General features: G+C 41.4%; 1 protein-coding gene across 1 annotated transcript in view; it reads right to left on the minus strand.

The window, feature by feature from the left end:
* Positions 1-22,826, minus strand: part of bmp6 (bone morphogenetic protein 6) — a 52,286-nt gene that overhangs the window by 9,482 nt on the left and 19,978 nt on the right. Inside the window, exons 2-4 of the mRNA XM_074622554.1 lie at positions 11,175-11,367; positions 6,224-6,372; positions 5,804-6,001 (exon numbers count right to left, since the gene is read on the minus strand). Of these exons, the coding sequence (XP_074478655.1) occupies positions 5,804-6,001; positions 6,224-6,372; positions 11,175-11,367 (540 nt within the window). The remainder of the gene's footprint in view (positions 1-5,803; positions 6,002-6,223; positions 6,373-11,174; positions 11,368-22,826) is intronic.

The following is a 22,826-nucleotide window of genomic DNA, read 5'->3' on the forward strand; positions in this document are numbered from 1 at the left end:
TGCTTCATGCACTGGCGTCAGGACCAAATATTTGAATATCAAATGGAAACAGGATTTCCTTTACTGACACAGTGATGTGAATGGAGCCAGTGGCACTGAGCTGTACTCCCATATACTGTAACAGCAGCTTACTTAACAGTGTTTAACCTGGAAATGTTTTTTCTGTGAGTACACAAGCATCCATTTGATCATGTGACACTAAATCTCTCCACTAAAGCCAACTGACATTGAATTTATTGAGGTGGGGCAGCGGCTGCCGGTTCCCCACCCTGTCTATTCAATAGCAGGGGAAACACTGCTCCTTACTGAGCGTAAGCACTGTAGCTCTTAGACTTTCAATACTGGGCTGATATTAACCCCTCACTACACTACCTGCCATTCATTAAGCCCCCAAAACACTTTCCCCAGCACCTATGTCGGAGGAGAAAAAGGCTATAAGTTATATTTATCACATGTTGTTCCAAAAATACAAGAATTAAATGGTGCCGATTCAGACTTTATAGTCAGGGTTGTTTAGTATAGGAAATGTGTGTGCATGTGAACTTAAAAAGTCATTTCCACCCCAGCAGGCCACAATCTCTCGAACCGCCTCGCTGTAATTCTATAGTTTGCTCCGGCAATTTCTCAAATCAAGAGCGGGAAAAGAATGCAGCTTTTACAGTATCAATTACATGAAGTCCCACGGAGGTGGTGGTGACAGAAAACATATATATATATATTATATGGATCCAATGTTTATGATCAAATCTGGGTCGCTAACCCAGAAGAAGGAAGGAGAGAGTCCCGACGGCCTCATTCCTTCCTGAAAGGAGAGAGGCCAAGAACAGCGACATGAAAGGAGAATGTCACTGTTGTCCCTGACGTTTCTCCTCTCTTTCCCCTCCCCGCCCACCAACCACTACTACTGAAGTTTATCTTTCTTCCTGTCTTTCATCACAGAGGTTATTAAACCCTGCGAGGGAGCGCCGCCATTTCTAATTACTCCAACGGTAAACAAAAGGAGGTCAGGGTGGGGAGGGAGGCGAGGAGAATGAAGGAGGTGGAGGGAGGAGAGGAGAGACAGATGAAAAAACACTGCTGGCCCAGTGCCGTGTTATTATAATTCTTTAAGCGATACTGTTAGAGCGGTCAGTCTTTTAGCTGTGCAGCTAATGACTGGCTAGGTCTAATTACAGGCCGCCTGTGCTGTGCCGGGACGTGATATTCCTTCCCCGGATGGTTGTTAACTTCCCCCACAGCCAAAGCCCAACCCGACTCCCATTACCTCCCCGACCTTCTTCGCCCACAAAACCCCAAATTACCTTTAAAGGTGTTGTATTGTTCTTTTGGCAAGATACACAGCAGCATTTTTTCCACTGTGCACACCCAGAGGGGGCGGAAGCATCATGCTGTCAAAACTATTCATGCATCCAACGCATAACTCAGAATTTAAGACAATATGTAAACTACAAAGAACAATTTGCTCAATAAATAAGAAAAAAAAGTCTGCCTGGCTTGCAAAGTGTCTGCTTTTGTGACTAAAATGTGAAAAACAAAGATGATTTATTACACATATAATCACACTATTATTTCAAAACTAATGCTGCAGAAATTTATTTGGCTGAATTTCTCCTATTTTGTCATCTGGAAGACATTTAATATCACACGTTGTATTAAATCCAGCTTGCTAAAATTGTGAAAATGAGGAAATAACAAGGCCCATGGCCTCACAGGGAGTACAGTAGGGGAAATAAAGTTTCACAGTCAAAAGGTTGTTTTATATCCTTAGCAGACTGAGGAAGGCATTTTAGTGATTTACGACAAAGCAAAGCAGCACAGCCAAATGTTTTAACATCTAAATGAAAATTGACAACAATAGCTCATAAGGTGTCAGTTATACTTAACATGAGGACAAAATCTTCTATCACAATATAGGTAATATCTCTATAACAATGTATGTATATATCAGGATATAGCATGTTTTCTGGTTATTCAATAAATAAACAGTCTATATGAAATGATAAAGCCTATTTTTGTATACTCCTGTGTGAATTAAATACTTCACAAATGATGTAGTAGTATCATGAGTATTTTCTCATTTTAAGAACTTGAGTGCAAAATGAACATTACTGTTTTAAGTGAAATATAGAGAAAAAATGTATAAATAGGCCTAGCCTATATCCCGTTAGAAACGATATTGAAAAATATATACGATAGACATTTTTATACCTTTTGACGATATATATATATCATTATATTGTCCAGCCCTATACTAAACTGATAGAAAAGATGCAGTAGAATCAGTGCAGTGGTTGACCACGCAGGTCAGGGGGGTTCAATTTGGGCAGAGGAGGGAAACTATTTTTAGAAAACACACAGAGCAAAGTAACTCATGCTGAAAAAGAGTTTTTAAAAAAGCCTCTGTGTGGAAGTTAGTGCACACGAGAGCAATTAAAAACAAACACATTGCTGCCTTCCGGCCTTAGATCTCGTGTTTTTTCGGAAAAAGGGTGAATTATTGGTGAAATGCTCCTTTTAGTTGGAGGCCTGAACTGATGTACTGTAGCGCTGCGCCAAACGCAAACTGGGGGGGGGGACAACGTCCACATTTTGTTTCTCCCCGTGAGCGCTCCACAAGACGGATGCTCTCCCCATCCATCCTGTCCTCCTCCCTGTCTCTGGAGTGAGTGATGCGGTATTGAAACCATATGCCCTCCTGAATTCCTCGCGGATCCTCCCATCCCAGTCCAATCCCAGCAGTCCTCTGCTGGCCACGGACACTCGGCTGTCGCGAGGGGGGCCTCCCCGCTTCCTGTGTAGGATCTAAATATTTACACTCCCCGTCGTCCCGAGTGGCGAGGCGGAGAGGTCTTGATGTTTTGGGTTATGTAAAGTCCAATCCTCCAGGACGCATATTTAACAGTTTGTCCTTGTTAGAGCAGATTTTTGAACAGATTCACTTCAGAGAGAGTATTCTCATCCCGATATAGTCTGGGACACAAAAGCAGACAGCCAACCTAAGAGACGGTATATTGGCATTTAACTATTTCTTTAAATTATGAATTTATTGACAAAAATATTCCCTTTATATACTGAAAGAGAGCAGAGATGACATCCGTTACAGAAACGCAAATTGTGAGCACATGGTGCGCATCTTAGTCCCTCTGATTCACTAGTGTACCCCGGTATCAGTATCATCTTCAAGACATCTCAACTTAAAGTCTTAAGACATCTCAAGCCAAAGACAGCTGGGTAGAAGAGAGTACAGGTCTGGAGCCAAAACTGAACATGTGGTACACTCCAACTGTCCTGTAGCATAACAAATGATGAGTCTTTGTTCTCTGTTATGTCAGCCTAAGCTTTCATCTAATGCAATTACTGAGACAAAGCCCTGCAGGAATTTAACTTACAACCTGTTGTGTTAACAGCGGCACACTGATACCTACTGAGAAAGTGAAGGAGATGCACTGAACAAACAGGAAATAGAGCCAAAGAACTCTCAGCGAGGGTTTTTCAGAATCGTAACGAGAACAAATCCAACTTGTCCCACAAATACTCCTGTATACCACGCAGATGGTAGAGCCATTAAACGGGGCAGCAGTAGAAGCAAAGGTAAATCGCTTCCCAGGTGCAGTAGCCAGCCAAGTGGGGCCGTTTGCAGCTGTGTGTCAGTGCTCTAATCTGTGTTCTGGCATCGGAGAACCAAAATGTGAGCCGGCTCTGGCCCAGATTTAGCCTTGTTTGTGGGGAGCGGACTTGAGCTGTTTTGGGCTGAGAATCAGCTCCAGTTAGCGGCTAATTTTGGGGAAGTCTCGGCCCCTGGAGTCGGCTCAAGTGGGCTGATTCTCGCACGTCATTTATCACCGAGTCTCACATGAGACCAGCAAGCAGGTGTGCAGAGCTTAGGCTGCTGTTGGGCCAAACAATTTTTGGCTACCTGAAGCTCAGCAGATACACAGCGCTATGAGATATTTAAATACAGCAATACTATGTGCTATGTAGGCGAAGCTACAGCATGTAAACATTGCTATACGCATTTTGACATATCTTTCTATGCTTGACTATACAAGTCAAGTATTTTCTGACTGATTAAAGTGATTAAAGTTATATATTGTTATAATCTAGGGCCGCAACTGGCGATTATTTTCATTGTTGATTAATCTGTTGATTATTTTTTTGATTAATCGATTAGTTGTTTGGTCTATAAAATGTCAGAAAATGGTGAAAAATGACGATCAGTGTTTCCGAAATCCCAAGATGACGTCTTGTTTTGTCCACAACTCAAAGATATTACGTTTACTGTCATAGAGGAGTAAAGAAACCAGAAAATATTCACATTTAAGAAGCTAGAATCAGACAATTTTGACTTTTTTTTTCCTTAAAAAAAATGCTCAAATGCTCAAATTAATAATCAAAATAGTTGGTGATTAAATTAATAGTTGACAACTAATCCAATAATTGATAATTCGTTGCAGCTCTATTATGATCCTTCAGGCGAATATGCACCTCACAATTTATGTCCAATGGCAATGTTCAGTGCCAGTGCAGGAAGCAGCGTGCTAACCAAGTGTGTTAGTCACCAAACCTCAACCACACTTTAACCATAGTTTATTGGCCGCAACCATAAACTTTCCATTACCTTAACCATACAGTAGCTGCCATGTGCAGATATTGTAGAAAGCAATAATTTTAGAAAATGGAGAGCATAAGAAAAGTTGAAATATATTAACTCTTAGGAAGATCATCAAAAATATAATATGAGGTGGTTGCCTGATGGAGACATTTTATTTACAGCTGCATTCGGGGCTCTCCTCTGATACACGAAGCTTTGAGCCATGAAGGCTTAATATTAACATAATGCTCATCTGTCAAATTAGCCGAGGATCAGACCGATATTAACGGCAGGCTCCCTGAGCGCTAGCTTTATGTACTGCATTAGTCACACAATGAAGCCTCACAGGAGCAGCTTGTAAAGTCTGGCCAGAATTACACGGCAGGTGAAAGGTGGGCGGATTAGGGTTTGATTTAATTTGAAAAGCTTGCGGAGTTCATAACATCAGGCTTATACCTGCTCATTACATCATACTGCTGAGTTGGAAGAGAAGTGGGGAGGACTAATGAGGAGGTTCAGAGGATGAGGTCACCTGTCAACATGGATTCGCGTCTGCGTCCTAAATCACTGAATATTCACTAGTCCACTATTTTGTGTTTCTTGCCATTTCGCTGCGTTGTCCAAAATCTTGCAAAATCTCAAATTACCCCACAGTGCAACTCAGAAAGTCTCAAAAATCCTCTCTTCTTATCATGTATATTATTTTTCTTTCAGTTTGACCACCCATGTATCTCATACTATAACCTCTGCTCAAGTCTTTATAGCTAAAACATCTAGCCAATCCCTCCATACAACTCTCTGGCTCAACCTGTCTGGAGAGGAGCCACAGAAATCCCCTTCATAAATAAAACATTGTATATTGCTCTAAAACACTACATTCTCTGCTCTATATGCAGGTTTCAGGATACACTTCACTACCCTTCATCCACACAGAGAAACTACAGTAAAAACAGACTTTGGACATCATCCATGGGCTAGGATTTTCATCTGATGGTGGCTGATTAGAGAGAGATCCGGATGAAGTCAGGTCCAATTTATCAAGTGTCTCAAAGAGGAACACTTCAAACAAAATGCTACAGATCAACAGGTTGGAACATCAGTTACGGATGTAGTAGAGGTCGAGGTCAGTTTTGTGTCTGATTGTGTTCACGGTTGTATTGTTTGATGAGGTCAGTTAAGGTTCGGTGTTTATGCAGCAGACGTCAGACTGACCTGCTGGGCCGAGCCCTCTGGATCCCTCCTGTGGTTGTGTGGATCGGTTGCGGTTCTGCTGGCGACGTTTTCCGCCAGTGGAGCGGGCCGTGCGGATGTGCACTTCGCTGACTTTGAAGAACGCCACCATGAAAGGCTGCTTCTCCAGCGCGCCGTCACGTCCTACGAGCCCCGCCTCCTTGGAGCTGATGCTCTGTCCTGTTTCAGAAGACACAGCGCTTAAAAACTACACAAGGCAAGATTTACCATAATGGTTGATTTGCATAAGTTGCAAAAAGTTACATTCTGTTGAGAGTTATTATTATTTTGTCGACCACAGGAAGAGACTTACTTTAAAACTTTCTTTCAACCATGGATTTATGTTGTAAGATTGTGTTCGTTAAAAGTAAAACAAAACGTATATACGATGTAATCTCTTACCACTGCTGGTCTCCACGCTGACCTGCAGGCCCAGATTGTGCACCGGGCTCATCACCCACAGGTTGCTGGTAGCGGTGATGTCAAACTCCAGCCAGCCCTCCTCAGCCGCCCACAGCTTGCGAGACTCCAGCAGGAACAGGTCTGCCTCTCTGGGAGAACAAGGGGGGAAGACAGAAATGAAAAATAGCTTAGATCACAGATAGTAATAGAAATATGTTTTGTGACTCGACTGTGTCAGAGGTGGTGGGTGAATCTGATTAGGGAAATTAAGGAAACTTGTTTTGAATTTTGCAACGACTGTCATCTAATGAAAGAAAACAGGATAGGTAGGAACTAAATAAGCTGATGTTATCAAGCCTAGCACCTAAGCACTAACTGGGAAAGATGTAGTCAAACCACCCTAAGTTAACTAGTTTATCTGGTTATCCAAGGTGCCCTTTAAAGCTGCAGTTGGTAACTTTAAGCAAATATGATAAAAAAAAAAAAAAAGTTATCTTTATAAAACAGTCACTATATCCTGACAGTAGTACAGGAGACAGAAAATCTGAAAGAAATGATGTTCCTCTGTGCCGTCCTGTGTTCCTAATTGGCCATTTGCTCCAGTTGGTGGGCGATGCTTGGCAGGTCACAAACTTTCTCATTGCCTTGTTACCTAGTTTGCCCGTTTGAGTCAAGAGTTCAAGAGCAGTGATTGACAGCTGCTGTAGAGACTGCTCGGCTCCAGCTCGACTCTGATTGGTTGTTTTGGTTTGGGCACGGTGAAATCTTACAAATGCCATTAGGAGCAGTAGGAACGAGATTTTTTTTTTTTTTCACAGACTGTCTCGTGTACTACTGTCAGGATATAGTGACCGTTTTATAAAAATAACTTTTTATCATATTTTCTCAAAGTTCCCAACTGCAGCTTTAAGGTTCAGAGCAGCCAAGCTGGTTGATCCGCATGTTGGCTGTTTGCTGATCAATTTTTAAAGTCTTTCAAGTTTTTCAGACCTAAACTGTTTCTTTATTCAGTCGCAGGTAAAAAATAGTTAAATATCTGGCAACGCAGTAAACATGTTTAGTTAACTGGTTACATTAAATTCCAAAAGATATAAGGAGAGTCCACGAAACCAAAGAGAGGCAGACTAATTTGAAAAACGACTGTAAGTACACAACCTACATGGAGAGAGCAAAAGAGAAATGAAGAGTTGCTGCACATGAAAACACACTGTCAAAAAAAAAGAATGCAGGAAAACGTTTAAACAGTTTCTTGTGTGCTTGACTCTAATAATTATGCTCTGTATAGTTAGTACATTGTATTTTATTGCTAGAGTCAATCGATACGGAGGTATTATACTGCAGCACAGAGGACTTTATCTATCTCTTTAAGAAACGGAGGGAAACACAGGAGCTGTTGGTTTGTATCAGGGTAACCGTATCATAACAAAATGACAGGAAGATGAATAGCTGTACTTAACAGAAAACGCTGGGATGCACTCTATTATACTCCACTGTAGGTTTGACCATACAGTCTACCTCTCTCAGGGACAGGAAAAAAGGACGGTATTAAATCTTCGGTATCAGGCTACAGGTATGTTTATATCATTTACAATATTTTGTGTGAACGAAATCAGGCTACAAAAACGGAAGAACGTGTCAAGCAGGGGGGAAGAAAAAAACAACCCACGTAATACGACTGTGGACGAAATTAATGAAAAGAGAGCACAGGAGTTGTAAAGAAAAAGACAGAGTGTGAGTGATAAGAGGGCCTGTCCTCCCACCGTCCCATTACAGTAGTAATAACACAGCGTCGGGTCTGTCGGACCCTCCTCCAGAGCCGACATCAAAGCCTCGCAATCATCCAGGTGTTCAGAGAATGCCCCTGCAGTCATGCATCAGCAGCCCTTCTTTATTGGTCATTAATGAGAGTGTTTCTGACAGTTTCCGTATGAGCCCTATATTCTCCTTTTTCCCCTCACACACACTCCACCCCACTGCTAAGTTCACACGTTTGTCACAGCGTGGGCCAGTGTACCGATGTTTCCGCCTCGTCGTCACAGCCGCTGTTGGGTTGACGAAAGGCGGCGGGGGTCCATCAGAGAGCCGCCTGCGGGGCGAAGACTACTGAGGGCCTACTGTAAAACTTCTTATTGACTGACTGCTTAAATGAACTGGAATAATAAGGTCAAAGGTGACAGTTGTGTTTTTTACTACAATAAATCTCCTTTATAAGTCTTGTCAGTGAACGCTGTTAAAAATGTAGCGCAAGGTGGGAGAGTGTTGCTCACAGCTGGCCTGGTTATTTCATGTGCTTTCATCTTTTAAACTGCTGAAAGGGCACATTTGTAAGATTGTAAAAGCAATATGTAAGTCATTTTCAGCATAAGAAGGAGAGTATAACTCTGGATCTACATGCCAGTATAGCTAAGCAACATTTTAATAATTAAAATAAAGGCGATATTACTGAATTGAAATACTTGTATATGGGGGAAAAAGGAATGAAATCATCTACAGTATAATAGCTGGTAAAATGGCCCTGAATTGGTTCGGGTCAGTGAAAAACAGCCTTCGCAGCAACCTGCCCTTTCTCAATACGATGTCACATTTCTGGCATTGTAATCTCACACATTCCTCGCCTGCTGTTAGCGAAACCGCTCCAATCAAATGAAAAGTACAAAGGGTGTCAGGCTAATTAAGCGCTCTATCATTACGGCTTAGAGTCAAAATAGGAGTCAGGTTTTTACGGGAAGGAGGGGCACGGGAAAGTTAATAGGCTCCCCACTGATTGGGCGATTACGAAGGTGCGGTTTTTGCAAAAGGCAGAAAATGAGGAAAAACAACAACAAAGACTCAACAGCATATAAAAAAACGTCAAACCTCAGACGTCACAGTCCGCACTGACAGTTACGACTTTAACGTAGTACATAGACGTGACTGATTTCATTAGTCGATGCTCGTTGCACCTTGAATTCACTTCTACAAAAAGCACAAACACAGCGGGAGCAGATTTCCTCCACCTGATAGCATACCATCCAGGCTGTAATTTCCTTCAAGGTAAAAAAAACCTACAATAATACAGAAATCGGAGATATAAGGGCCCTTTAATCTCCAAATATCTCCAAAAATAAAAGGCTTTACCTCCAGGCTGGAGAGCACAAACCACCCATTGTAGGGATAAAGGAATGCAGCAAATAAGTAGCTCTTGATACCCATAGAAACCTTTTGACGGACAGAAAAATATACTTTGCCAACATCTATAGCTACTTTTTCAATCCGCGGACGTCAGCGTGGATCAGCTGTAGCTTAGCACTGTAGTCTGAGAACATTGGGTGTTAGAGACCCCACCTTAAGGTGTTTTGTTTCTTGATGATATTCAACTCAAAATAATATATTAATTAAGGATAATAGCTCTCCATACACCAAGCTTTAAAAGGAGAAAGATACTTTCATGTGTATTCATTGAGAAACAAAATATACTGGGCGATATATAAAAATGTATATCAGGAATTCTCTTCATGTTCTCGCTGGGCGGGCTTGATAAAACACAAATATCATTCAGAAATCTTACTGGATGTTTATCTGCCCCTGCAGACGTAATGTAAATGTTTGGCATGTATTAGCTGCGCTCATTTGGGGGACGGGAGGATTTTGAAGCTGTGCTATTTCTGTAAGATGTGGTTTTGCTCGATTTTACAATCTAAACATGGTGAGGGCCCAGAGTCTGTGCAACACACAGGGAGAATGATAGAGAGATAGAGAGAAACACACAGGGAGAGGAAACTGTTTTTTTTACAATCAATCTTGACCTTTTTGTTTCCAGAAAAATGGCAACTGAGCAGGCTTGCTGTTTTCAGTAACACCCTCTCTTGTTGACTTGTTGATTCCCAGTACAACCACAGTGCAACCCCACTGCAAACCTACCAGACCCAGCCGTGGGTGGATTAATGCACACGCATGTTGCATGGCCAAGCACTGTTCAAATCCATAGAACTTTATCTTAGATTTCATTCAATATGCCAAAGCTTCGTAAGATACTAAATATGTACAACTTTGTACATTTAGGACAATAAGAGTATGAATATGGTACGGAAAACTATGTTGTGTACAATTTATGTAAGAAACGGAATCTTTACGCGCACAGTCAATGTTGAAACTGGACGACGAAGAAGACGAAGATGAAGACAAAGAAGACAAAGAACAAGACAAAGAAGAAGGCAAAGAAGAAGACGATGAACAAGACAAAGAAGAGCAAGAAAAAGAAGACGAAGAAGCAAAAGATGAAGAAGAGGAAGACAAAGAAGACAAAGATGAAAAAGATGAAGACGAATAAAATAAAGAAGAAGACGAGGAAGACAAAGAAGAAAACAAAGGAGAAGATGAAGGAGAAGACAAAGAAAAAGAAGACAAAGACAAAGAAGTAAAGAAGATGAAGAAGAAAAAGAAAAAGACGAAGAAGATGAAGACGAAGAAGACAAAGAAGACAAAGACGATGAAGAAGAAGCCGATTTGTTCAATGCGCCTTCTCACTGATATAGAATGTATGAGTTTTATTTTATAATATTTAAATTAGCCAGTTACTTTCAGAAAGCCCGGGCAATGAGAGGAAAGCCCTTTATCAGGATGAACTTTAAGCTATCTGGTGAGAAATGTATTTTACATTTTGCATAATATATGTTGTTACATGAAAGTATATAGGAACATGTCATGCTGTAACTGATGATTTTGTATGTGTGTCACTGGAAGACGTCTTTTTTTAATGTCTTGTTAGGCTTGACATGACAATGGAAGTAAAAACTAACTAACTACAACACATGTAGAATCGTTCACATAGTTCAACCGTAAAAAGGAAAACTATTTTGGGGAAAGTATTGAGGGAATTGAGAGTCTGCAGGGATTCAAACCATTTATCTTGCTGTCACAAGTGTATCACTATGTGTGTGTGTGTGTGTGTGTGTGTGTGTGTGTGTGTTACCTGTCAGGGTGCTCCTTGACCACCTGGTAGACTTTGAGTAGGAGGGTGTCATTGCGGAAGGCGCGGCTCACACACTCCTTGTAGAGGCGAAACTCTGCCGCGGTGATGGCCTCGCCCTCTGGGATCTGTGAGAGGTTGAACTTAAACTCCTTGTGGTGACGCCGCTGCGAAGAGAGCTCCCTGTCGTACTCCACTGTGGGACGGAAACACACACACACACACATAGGATCAGAACATTATGCAAAAAGATAGAGATAATGCAGAGTGACAAGCGTAACAAAAACATTACTCTCTCTGCATAGAGTTAAATACTGGTATGCAAGTTTTTCTGCTCCTGTTCTTCAAAAGAAATCCCAGTTTTAGTAGATTCAGTGAACCTACATGATCTTCCTATGGTCAGCATTGTCTTTTGTCTCACATTTATCATGCATTTTCTACAAATAGGATCAAATGGCATATTTACAAACAGGGTTTCAGTGTTAATATGCAGTAGTGAGTGATAAGCGGATATCTTTTTCACAGACTCTGCGCTGAGGTCGACCATAGAAGCCTTTAAAACGATCACATGTGATCGTTAAACTTAAGGTCTAATAGGTTTCGTGGCTTCCAAGTTTCCCTAAATAAACCCCTGTTATCATCAGTCCGAAGCGGCGGCGGCGAACTTAGAGACGCACCGCGACCACTTCTGACGGCGTGAAATGACAAAAACCAACAAATGTGCTCCCTCCTATGCTTTTAAGTGCAATATGTGCCATAATGATAATGTGCTCTCCGGGGATTCGGTTCCTGTCTCAGCTGGAGTTTTTTTTTTCTCCCACAGCAAAGAGGCTGCAGAGTCAGTTTGTCGACGGACGCACAGAGTGAGAAGAGGGAAATGAATAAAGAGGGGGGCGTGTCGAGTCCAATTAGAAGGTCGTGTACAGAAATACCCAGCCAGACATGAACAGTAAATGCTAAGCCTCAAATATGTGCTATATTCTGCAAAACACACACAAAAAACTAGTGACATAATTGCACGAGTACCCAAAACACACTCTTACTATTCTTACTCATACTGATTTAAATACTTTGTCGTATACTACACACTACACTACACACACACACACACACTCCATCATACTCCACTCCGCTCTAATTTCCACTCAGTGAAACGAGGTTCAACTGGCTGCGGTTTCGCCACCACAGGCTGTAGTGCAGACTCACTGGGAACCAGAACTGGATGTATAGCTACCATCGAAGTTTTTTCACCTGCAGTGGGACCAAGCATAGATGTCCAACATCATGCATTTGCCTCCATCTGTCCTACTACTACTACTACTACTACTACTACTACTACTACTATTACTACGACGACTACTACTACTACTACTACTACTACTTTTACTACGACGACTACTACTACTACTACTACTACTACTATTACTACTACTACTACTACTACTACAACTACAACTACTACTACTACTAATACTACTACTACTACTACTACTACTATTACTACTACTACTACTACTACTATTACTACTACTACTACTTCTACTACTACAAGTGCTACTGCTCCAGTCTGCAGGATTTTAGTTAAAGGAATAGTTTGACATTTTGGGAATTTAAATGAGAAGATTGATACCACTGTCGTTTATAAAGCTACAGCCAGTTAGCTGAGCGTTGGCCTAAAGAAACGGGGATACAGCTAGCCTTGAAGTTTTTAGACATTAACGGCAAGTTGACCATAAAAAAACAACAAACAAGCAATTTTGCCATGTGTTTAGGATCAAAATGTTCTATAAATCAGGCTATGAATGATATATGAACAAACCCCTCTGTAAAAAACCTTCAGAATATAGATAGGAATGAAACTGGGAAGTTTGATGAATGCAAGTGCTACAGAAGTGGAGATTTCTGGCTCACAGTATGAGAAAAAAATAATTTTGAGAAAACGACCTTTAAAGACATGTATAGTAAAATTCCATACATTTTGACACTACAACTGAATATGGTAAAAAAATATATTTAACTACTAGATATCACCATAAAACTTCCTCGGTTGATTACTTACATTGAGAAAATATTTTTTTGTATTACAAGTTTTCTGAAATTTTATGTTTAAAAATGCAAATGAGGCATTATCTAATGTTAACTTTCGGTGAATTAAGGAAAAATCTACAGACGCACATAGACAAAATGTAGTAAAATAAACACCTAAATGTTTATTTTAGATGTTTTCTTTCCACTAGTCTGAAAGAAGACATGATAGCCCAAAATTGACCAGTGCATGAAAAGTTATGTTTTTGCCTTGAGTGTCTCGCCTTTAGTAGAAGCAATAGGTGGAAAAATTTCCAAAATGATTACTTTAAAAGCGAGAGCTAATCTGAAGATATGTTCTGACTTAATAGATGACAGCAGGCTGTTCACTAGAAACATCATGGAGTCTTCCTCCATCCTACATTAACCCAACACATGGCTTCATAATTAGTGTGCGTCCGGCAGTTTCAGACATATTTAACACTGTACATATCTGAGGTAGTCAAAAAAGTAAAGAGGATGTGTATAAAGCAAATATCTTTACTTTATTTAAACAGATATTTAATTTTATGTTGAAGATTAATTTGGATACTTTTATAGTCCAAAGCTTTTGGTAAGAAGAATTTGGTTTTGTACCAGAGCCAGGCTTGTTAAAACTTTCTGGTAATTTTATGATGTGGGGACCCGCCCAAAATGGACCAATGACACATTTTGTTCCCCGAGTCATAGCCGAAGAGAAAATTGTGTTGATGTGAGAACACTGGAACCAATCAGACTCTCCCAAAAGTGCCAGCCCCACCTTGTACCCACACCCAGGAAGGTCAAAGCTCCCCTCATCCCCAGACATTTCCAAGTTACATAAACGCTGAACATAAGTATGAAACTGAGCAGAAAAGGCAGGGAGGGAAGGCTTGTCTTTCTAGCTTCATTGAATTGCTGAGGAAAATCAGTAAAGTCCAATCCTGAAGCGTATTGCTGTGACTTGGTCAAAACAAATTACAATAATTGAAGCCTCTTGGTTTACGTCTGAGCCGGTTCTGCCCCTCTGTAGTTCAAACACTTTCCACTGAAGCAAAAGAAAATCACCTATAGAGAATGAGATGTTATTCACATCAGCGTTGCTGTGACTTCTAGCAGATGTGACAGTGACCATTTCATCATTGTATACTCCACAAGCTGCCCACCCACACCACACACACACACACACACACACACACACACACACACACAGATGTCGCAGTAACTGTGTGTGATAACGGGTCTGGTCTTGTGTGTTGAAGGGTAGATAGATCAGCTAAGCTTGTGTGTCTGTGTGTGGAGGCTTTAAGCAAGAGGTCATGGTACTCTAAATGACTTTACAACACTCCCTTCAACAGCCATGGGCTCAAAGACCAGCAGCTTGAAATTTCATATTCCCCGTTGAAGAAACTACTGACTTTTTGGCATGAAAACTCTCAGATAAACTGACCGTAGGTGGTGAGAAGGTCAGGAGGAGTTTCACATGTATCAAATATTTATTACATCTGCTGCAATTCACTATATGTTAGAGGTGCTAAATATCAGGCACCTGGCTGTACTGGCAATCTAAGCATCATAAATCTTTATCAGAATTTGATATTTGTTAGGGGGAGTCTAACGAAAAGATGCTCTTCGTTGCATTATGGGAAATGTGGGACGTTTTGGATCTTGACCGTAGACTGTGTATAAAGACGGACGACATGACCGCTTCCCAAAAGTGAAGCCAAAACATCTCAATCTCCCCCTGGTGGCTGGCTGCAGTATAGAGCATAAATCCCACCCCCTCCATGTTAGCGGATGGGCCAAACTAAAAAGTCAAAGTACACGTCAAATAAATTTTACACAAAGATGGTTTCTGTCATTTTATATAGTTCTTAACACACTGATGTTCAAGTGTTCATTTTTCTGATATGTTTGCTATTAATTAGTTATTTAATGCTATAAAAAGGGGGTGAGACGTCATGATTGACAGCTGCTCTGAGTGAAGTAGTTGCGGCGCCGTATAGGCCTGGGAATTGTACAAGAGAGGAGACGTAACTTAACTTTCCATAACCGTCCATAGAACATGTCAATTTGATCATAAATGTAGACATAAAGATACCAAACAGCTATAGTGGTGCTAACGTAGCAGCTAGGCGGCTCACACTAGTAAGCTGTTGCCGTGCTCGGCTTGTGTTCGGCTCGGGCAAGTCTGTGGGCGGGACCTCTATACCGCCCCCGTATCCGGGATACTTTGGCTTCACTTTTGTACAGTGGGAAGAAGTAGAGACGCATTGCTCATCTATATATACAGTCTATGATCATGACCCTTACTAGGGACTAAAAGTGTATATCCCGGCCTCTGTTACTTTGATTTTGACAATTAATTTTTGTATCTGTCACTCACAAGTCCCCTCCACTTTGTAGAAGAGCAAATACTAAAAGTGCCCTATTAATATTGGATTTATATGAATATTCAAGTTTTATTATAAGATTTTATTCATAATAACTATTTGATATGAAGTGAACGCAGCATTAGTACATCTTAACATTACACATACACTGTGAGTAATCCAGTACAGTCTTGGTCCTCTAGTGAAGCAGCTCCTGAGAAGCAGCAAAGGTGTTAACAACCTGGTCCTAGAATTCAATTGGCAACTTCTTATAGGAGAGGGGGGGTCGTTTTTGAGCAGATGAAGACAAACTATTAAAACTATGAAATATGAAGACAGACACAGTCTCACATTATCGCACACTTTATCACTGCAGTCCTCTCTGCGAGGCGACCTGGGAGCCTCGGCGTTTACGGCTAAGTAGCATTCCAGCTGCTTCTCCACCTTCTCAGCCTGAAATTCGATTGAAATCCACCGAGGTTTCACATCTAAAATCAAAGGGAAGTCTTCACGCGACGTGTACAGGGAGCGTAACCTCTGTGCTAATCTACCATGACGTGAGCTTTGAGACAGGAACACACAGAAGGGAAAAGGGATTTTGATCTGGATGATTCAGAGAGGAATTTATTCAGAGTGATTCTAAAGATGGGGAAAGAGTGATTACGTTGGTGATTCGGTGCAAACGGTGCTCGATGGAAAGCGTAGTGTTTATGTGTCGTGTGTGAATATTAATCTGGAGGTGTAATTTATGGCTTTATTTTATTACCACACTCCCATCAATGGTCACCAGTTCATGAGAAAATGCGAACAAGGAGAAAAAATACAAAGTTTACTTGAACACACACGGAGGCAGCCAACGTTAATCACAAAACATGACAATAGCGGGGGATTTCTCGATGATTCACCTAAATATTGTGGGTGATTTAATCTGCTACGAGAAACAGAAAGACACAAGAGACCGAAAGAGAAAGAAAAGGGAGAGAGTGAGGAGAGGAGACTAAATGATGACTGCTTGAATAGTGATATAGGTAGAGAAAGACAGAATGCATTCATGAAAAGAAGGATGGTAGACAGAGAAAGACAGTGATATTAAGAGAAACAGGAAGAGGAGGAAATGATAAAAGAGAGGGAAATGGATTAAGGATTTTTTTGGAGGGAAGAAAGTCTTTTGCTACGTCTCAAATTGGATAACCTGAATGGAAATGTATGTCAATAAAAAATGTTTATGACCATTAAAATAACACAGGAGAAGATAAAAGAATGTGGGAGAAGTGGATAAGATGACAAGACCAGACGGAGAAAGACAAAGTCAGTTGTCACAGAGAGGAAGAGACCAAAGAGACAAAAACGGAGGGAAGGTAAATGGACAGAAAGGATAAAAGATGGAGACAGTTAGTGACAGAAAGAGAGTGAGACGGACGATTGGCAGATTCACTTGGACGCTTTGATTCTCATTTCCACCTGCGCAACATCTGGCGCTGCCGTCCTGTCCCTGCTGCTGTAGGTACTATGGCAACCCACACACACGCACACACACACACATACTGAGCCTGGGAATCTTTTGCTATCACATGTATTCATATGGTCCTTATATTCACAGCCTGGACATGCTGAGTAGTTATTAGTAGCCTATATATATGTCCTAAATCATGGTATAAAAACTGCTTTATAATCTTGTTTTGTAAATATGACTTCAGTACTTACTGACTTATACATGTCTGAACATTATAAACATGTCAGTATTTGTCAGAAAACAGTCTAAAAGTGTCTAATAGTCCATGTCACATCAATGATCATTTTCTCAATTGAATTGATATCGAATTAAATACTATATATTCCAAATAATATATAATTTTACAGTAACGGTTTAAAATTTCAAATCAACCGCCTATGAATCTCCTGTACAAACCAGCTTTGGGAAGAACTGAAATCACACAGACTGGAACAGGAGATGTATGCCCCTTTAAGAAAGCAAAGGAAAGGAAAAGGTGCTGAAAGAAAGACAAGTGAGTGAAACTTTGAGCCAGAAGTCTATCTGTGCAGGGAGAGGGGGGGCGGCTGAGCAGACAAATACGAGATAGAAGAGACGAAAATCAATCTGACAGTGATAACCACAACCTCTGGAAGTAGAAATAAAAGGAGAGCAACTGCTGGAAACATGTCAAAACACAGTGAAAGTATGTGAGGATGCAATCCCCAAATTTGGTAGGTATGATGGAAAAGTACAAGAAAAATGAAGAGCGCAGAGAGTGGGATGAAATCTATAAGTAGAAGACGGAAGGAAGAAACAGACAGATTTAAAAGATAAACAGGAAATAAACTAGTTTAGCGGGGGGGGGAGAATAGCCGTGTTCTTCGATGCGAAGCAGGAAAAAAAGCCAGACTGTGCAGGAGAGGCCCTGGGGTGGTTGACAGGGCGACTTGTCTGTGGTCAGTGGTCAGCGAGTTTGCTCACACTCCTAATGGTGTCCAGCCAATCCCTCGGAGGGACAGCTGGCGAACAGCCGCTTGCATCAAATCCCTCCTGCTTTCTCTCGCTCGTCCCACAAGCTCAGGGCAAAACAACCAACAACCACCTTCTCTCACCAAAATACTCTTTCGCTCGTCAGCAACACTCAGTCGGTAAAATTAACTAAAGGGAAAGTTACGGATGGTTTTCCCCAAAGGTAATCTCTATAAACAGGTATCTGTACAGGAATGCAGAATCAGTAGGCAAGATTTTGGTATCGGAAGCGTTTTTCCGTTTGTAGTCCGTTCGTTTGTAGTCCGAGCAGTATTGACCGATCTTATTTGAGTGGGCTTTGGTTGCATGCAGGTAAACAGTCCATGTGTAGAGTAAAAGAGGCGGAACGCATTGGCTGAAATGCAATCTCGGAAGCAATTAGCTATCGTCTGACGATGATTTAACTTTTTATTAGCTAAAAAATAAACAGTTATCTCAGTATGAACAGTACTTGTGGGACAATCTGATTGTAAACTCCATTCTTGCATCTCAAGTCGCTAATCAGACTGTAAATATCCGTTACATCGGAACCCCAGAAATATTGGCCGTTGCCCCCAGAGACTAAAACGTCATCAGACCGATAGCCGATGGGTTCCGAGATCTCAAAAGTAATTATGTTGACAGATATCTATCCATTTTAAAGAGGGGATTATCGAAAGCTTTCAGCCTCAAAGCTAAATGAGTAATTAACTTTTCCACTGTGGCACTGTGGCTTGTGCAAGGAACCACCAGAATAGGCATGTGACATGTTTTTGTCTACTCTTCTAGAGTATCTTCTGAAGCTTAATGCTAAAGTACTTTACAGCACTACAGTTGTAGACTTTCCTGTAGTATCCAGTGCTGCGATGTAGATTAGAGAAAGCAGAGCACCTGTGACCCAGATAATACAGAGTCAGGGAGTTCTTATTAGATCTGTCAGTAAGATTTTACTAGGTACCAGTTTGATGACAGACAGAGACATTTGGTTCATACTGCCAATTTAAACAGGGTTTTTTTTTCATTATCTTACAGTTGCAGACAAACAAAACACATGCAAATCTCTCCACCTCAGACAGTAGCATGCTGAACCTGTTCTATGGTAGTTTGTGCCACAAAATATTCAAGCAAGACTGTGTGCAACTTTTTGTTGAAGAGCTGCCACTGGAGCCACAAGAGAATTTTACGTTTACTGAGATTCAGAGAACAACTCTACTGGAGCATTGGAGCGTTAAATACCTTGCATAGGAAGGACAGCTTAGAGGGAATTGTTCCATGAGTTGAAAAAGCGTCTTGCAAAGTCCTCAATCTTTTTTCAACACAGAAAAGAACGTAGATATTGGGTGACTCTACAAAACCCAGGATTACGTTTAATGCCAACATTTCTAAAACTCTCGCTTTCAACAATCTCATGGCAATTGCGGTATGGTTAAGGTCAGGGAAAGATCGTGGTTACGCTTAATAAAAACTTAATGGCAGATGTGCTACACGCCCATCCACCACCATAACCTCAACACCATTATTTTTTCATGCGATGGTACTGAAGATTAAATGTAAATAATAACGATGGATGGAATTCCTAGGAGACTGGACTGACTTTTCAAGCCGAGATTAAAACCTGAAAGCCGCACACTCATCAATCTTTGTTCCTCCCAGCTCTATCCCACAATGCACCACACAACCCAGGGTTTACTCTTCCTCCCAACAGGAAAGAGTGGATGTTGACATTTACTTTGTGAGACAGGTTCAGTTTAAGTATGATTTAAAAGACATCTCCTTGCTCTGGCTTACTGTCCTTGTAGCAGGCAATGTTTGGTTTTTAGGCTTTCCACTCAGTGTCTCTTGGAAGAAATAGGATGATTGCAGTCGGAACCGCTGACCTCGTTGAACTAACATGAGAACAAGAAGCCAGTGTAGCAGAAAAACAAGCAGGGTTTTCTCTTCAGTACAGCAACGATTCCAGTATCTCCTCAATAACCGAGCTTTGTGGGGGTTTTATGCACAGAGCGTGCCAAAACTAGATCCCGAAGACCCTCGTAAAAATCTTTCAGCATTCTAATTAAATCTGTAAATTACTATTTCCTCTGACCCATAATGCATAATGCTGAAAGAGAGGCTATGAGAGGGAGTCAGAATCAGTGAATGAGGGAAAGAATATAAAAGCAGACACTTTCACAAACACCCTTCAATTAAATTTTCGCACACCAAGAACCTGTCAACATTGTTGAAGACTTTGCGGATGGCTAAACCAATAAAAAATGTTCTGGATGTCCAAGGCATGAGAAGAATCCATCTGTGTTTATGTAATTACAGCCCATAACCTGTCTGGTTTTTCTCTCCGACTTGATGGTTTCTGATGATAGGTCAGATATGGTCTTATCTTCCATTTATCGTTAATTCCTCCAAAGTCCCATCTAATTAAAGGTTTGGCCCGTCACATTGACTTTCACGGGGAGCTTTTGCCGTTGATACAATCACAACTCTTCGGCGATCACCGTTATTCCATTAAAAAGAAAAAAATACTCATTAAGTGGAAATTTTTATGCTGTAAACACCAGTCTTTTCTGAAGGGGCTCAAGCCAGATTCTATGCCTCAAACTCTTTAACCTTTGGCATCACTGCAGTGTGGAAAGATAAAACACAGAAACAGCTGTTGAGTTTTGCAAAGCAGGTGAATACTGGCAGCTTACAATACACACACACACACACCGCAGTGGTGTGAGCTGCCTGTGTTGCCACTATGCTTGGCTGCCACCAGGAGCTGTTTCCACCTTCTGCTGAGTGTTTTGGCTCTTTGTAGTCAGGCAGCTGGCAGGGCAGCTCCTGGGGTCGAGGTACAGACCACGGGGGCTGGGAGTCCGCTGGGAGTCATCATTAACTTTGAGCAAGAGTACGTGTGTTTGGTTGCGTCTTTGGAGACTCATCCTGTGCTCTGATCTTCTCCCCTGACCCACCATCAAAGCCGACACACTGAGCGCCACAGGGACCAGCCAAGGGCCACTGGCAAGAGCGAGAGTTTATGTCCGATACATGTAGGCGCACAAACACCTCTAGACGTTTCATAAAAGGACTTGCAGGGTGGTTAAATGCATAATGGGCACTGACATATGCAGGTACAGATGTAAATGTCCAAGCGAAGACCGAGAAAAACAACAACTGCTTTACAGGATCCAACATGCGTGAGAAAGGGAGGACGGAGGGGCTTACAGTCACATTCCCACACACACACTTTGTGATGCACACACAGTCCCAGAGGTCAGTGGTGTGAGAACTCAGGGCCAGGCAGGAGCATCAGTCCATAGCGAGGATATGAGGCAGTGAGATCAGCCCCTTTGCAGACTGTCAAGCCTCATTAGCAAACACAGAACAGCAGCTGACAGCTTTAGTCTCAGTGTCCAGCAGAAATCAGTAAAGTGATCATAGCACTAATCACTAATTACTGTTATGCATTCCTGAGAGACAGCCAAGAAATGTGTTTCATGCTCAGCAGGCCAGGTGAATACAATTTCAAGTTTAAGTAACAATTTGCGTCAATTTTATATGAATAAATGTAATTTTTGCCACAAAAACTGTGATTCAACCCACAGCCGGTTCATGAAAGCTTTACAAAACAGCATGTATGGGGGTTTCTTTCCTGGGTAAATCATCTAGTGATTCATCTAGTGAAATTCATGAAGTGATGCATTCAATGTTTCAAGCAGGTTTGTTTGAAATAAACAAGAAGAGCCTGGTACAGTAGTTAACATGAGCAAAACTTTCAGCATCATCATCAGATCAGGGGATCTCTGGGAAACGCAGTGCAGAAACATTACAAAAAAAGTTTTACTAGTTGAGTAATGTTGGCTCACGGTCACTTACTTTCCCACATTATCTTTTACAAAGAAATGCAGTTTATAGCACAAATGTGGCATTAGTTGATTTAATTTGTTTACTTCCACCTGAGCTGGTTGAATGTGGCGTTTTTGTGACCCCTTCATACTGGTAATTTGCCGAATTGAAAACATAATGTCAGTGACCTACCAAAGCAAAACACAGCAATAAATCGTATTGTGTAGTGACTTTTGCGGTGTTAACGTAGCCTCATAGGTTGCACATGAACGTATCTTTAAGTTGAAATCGGAGCTTCAATGTAATTTAGATACAAAAAGTTACGTTTTTCATCATGGCACAATGTCCATTTCTGGACATGGCAACAGACATTAGCGCCTAATTACAATCCTCTTTAGATTCAATTGCTCAACTGATGTATTTTCTTTCACTTTACTCTCCTGCAAAGCATTGATAGTACTGTCAATTTCCTCCTGAAATCCACCAGGTGTCCCACTTTGAAGCATCTAAACACTGTAATTATGATTTGACAGCTAGATCACAGGAGTTTTTCAATGATTATGCAAGGCAATTTCATTTGCACTGTCAAGATTACAAGCAGGCAGCTATGCATTCAAGTCTGTAAAACACTGTCTAAGCGCAAATAGCACACATAGCACAAACTAATATAGCATTCCCTGAGAGTTTGACACTTTAAAAGGTGCTAAATGCGAGATTGGGAGCATTTCAAATGCCTCCGCTCAACTCTCAACATGGCGACGGCTGTGTCGGCAAAAGTGTTGACAGAGATTACAGCGTTAACCTTGGGGGGTGGGTGCTACGCTTCTGTGATGATGCCGTCAGTCGGGGCGAAGTTATCAGCAGCGTCCGTGAGCTAGCCAGTGGGGCACGCTTACATGCACTAAAAGCATGCGTGGCCAGCCGGCTATGTCA

The sequence above is a fragment of the Sebastes fasciatus genome, chromosome 21 (assembly GCF_043250625.1).
Source record: "Sebastes fasciatus isolate fSebFas1 chromosome 21, fSebFas1.pri, whole genome shotgun sequence".
NCBI classification, from domain to species: domain Eukaryota; kingdom Metazoa; phylum Chordata; class Actinopteri; order Perciformes; family Sebastidae; genus Sebastes; species Sebastes fasciatus.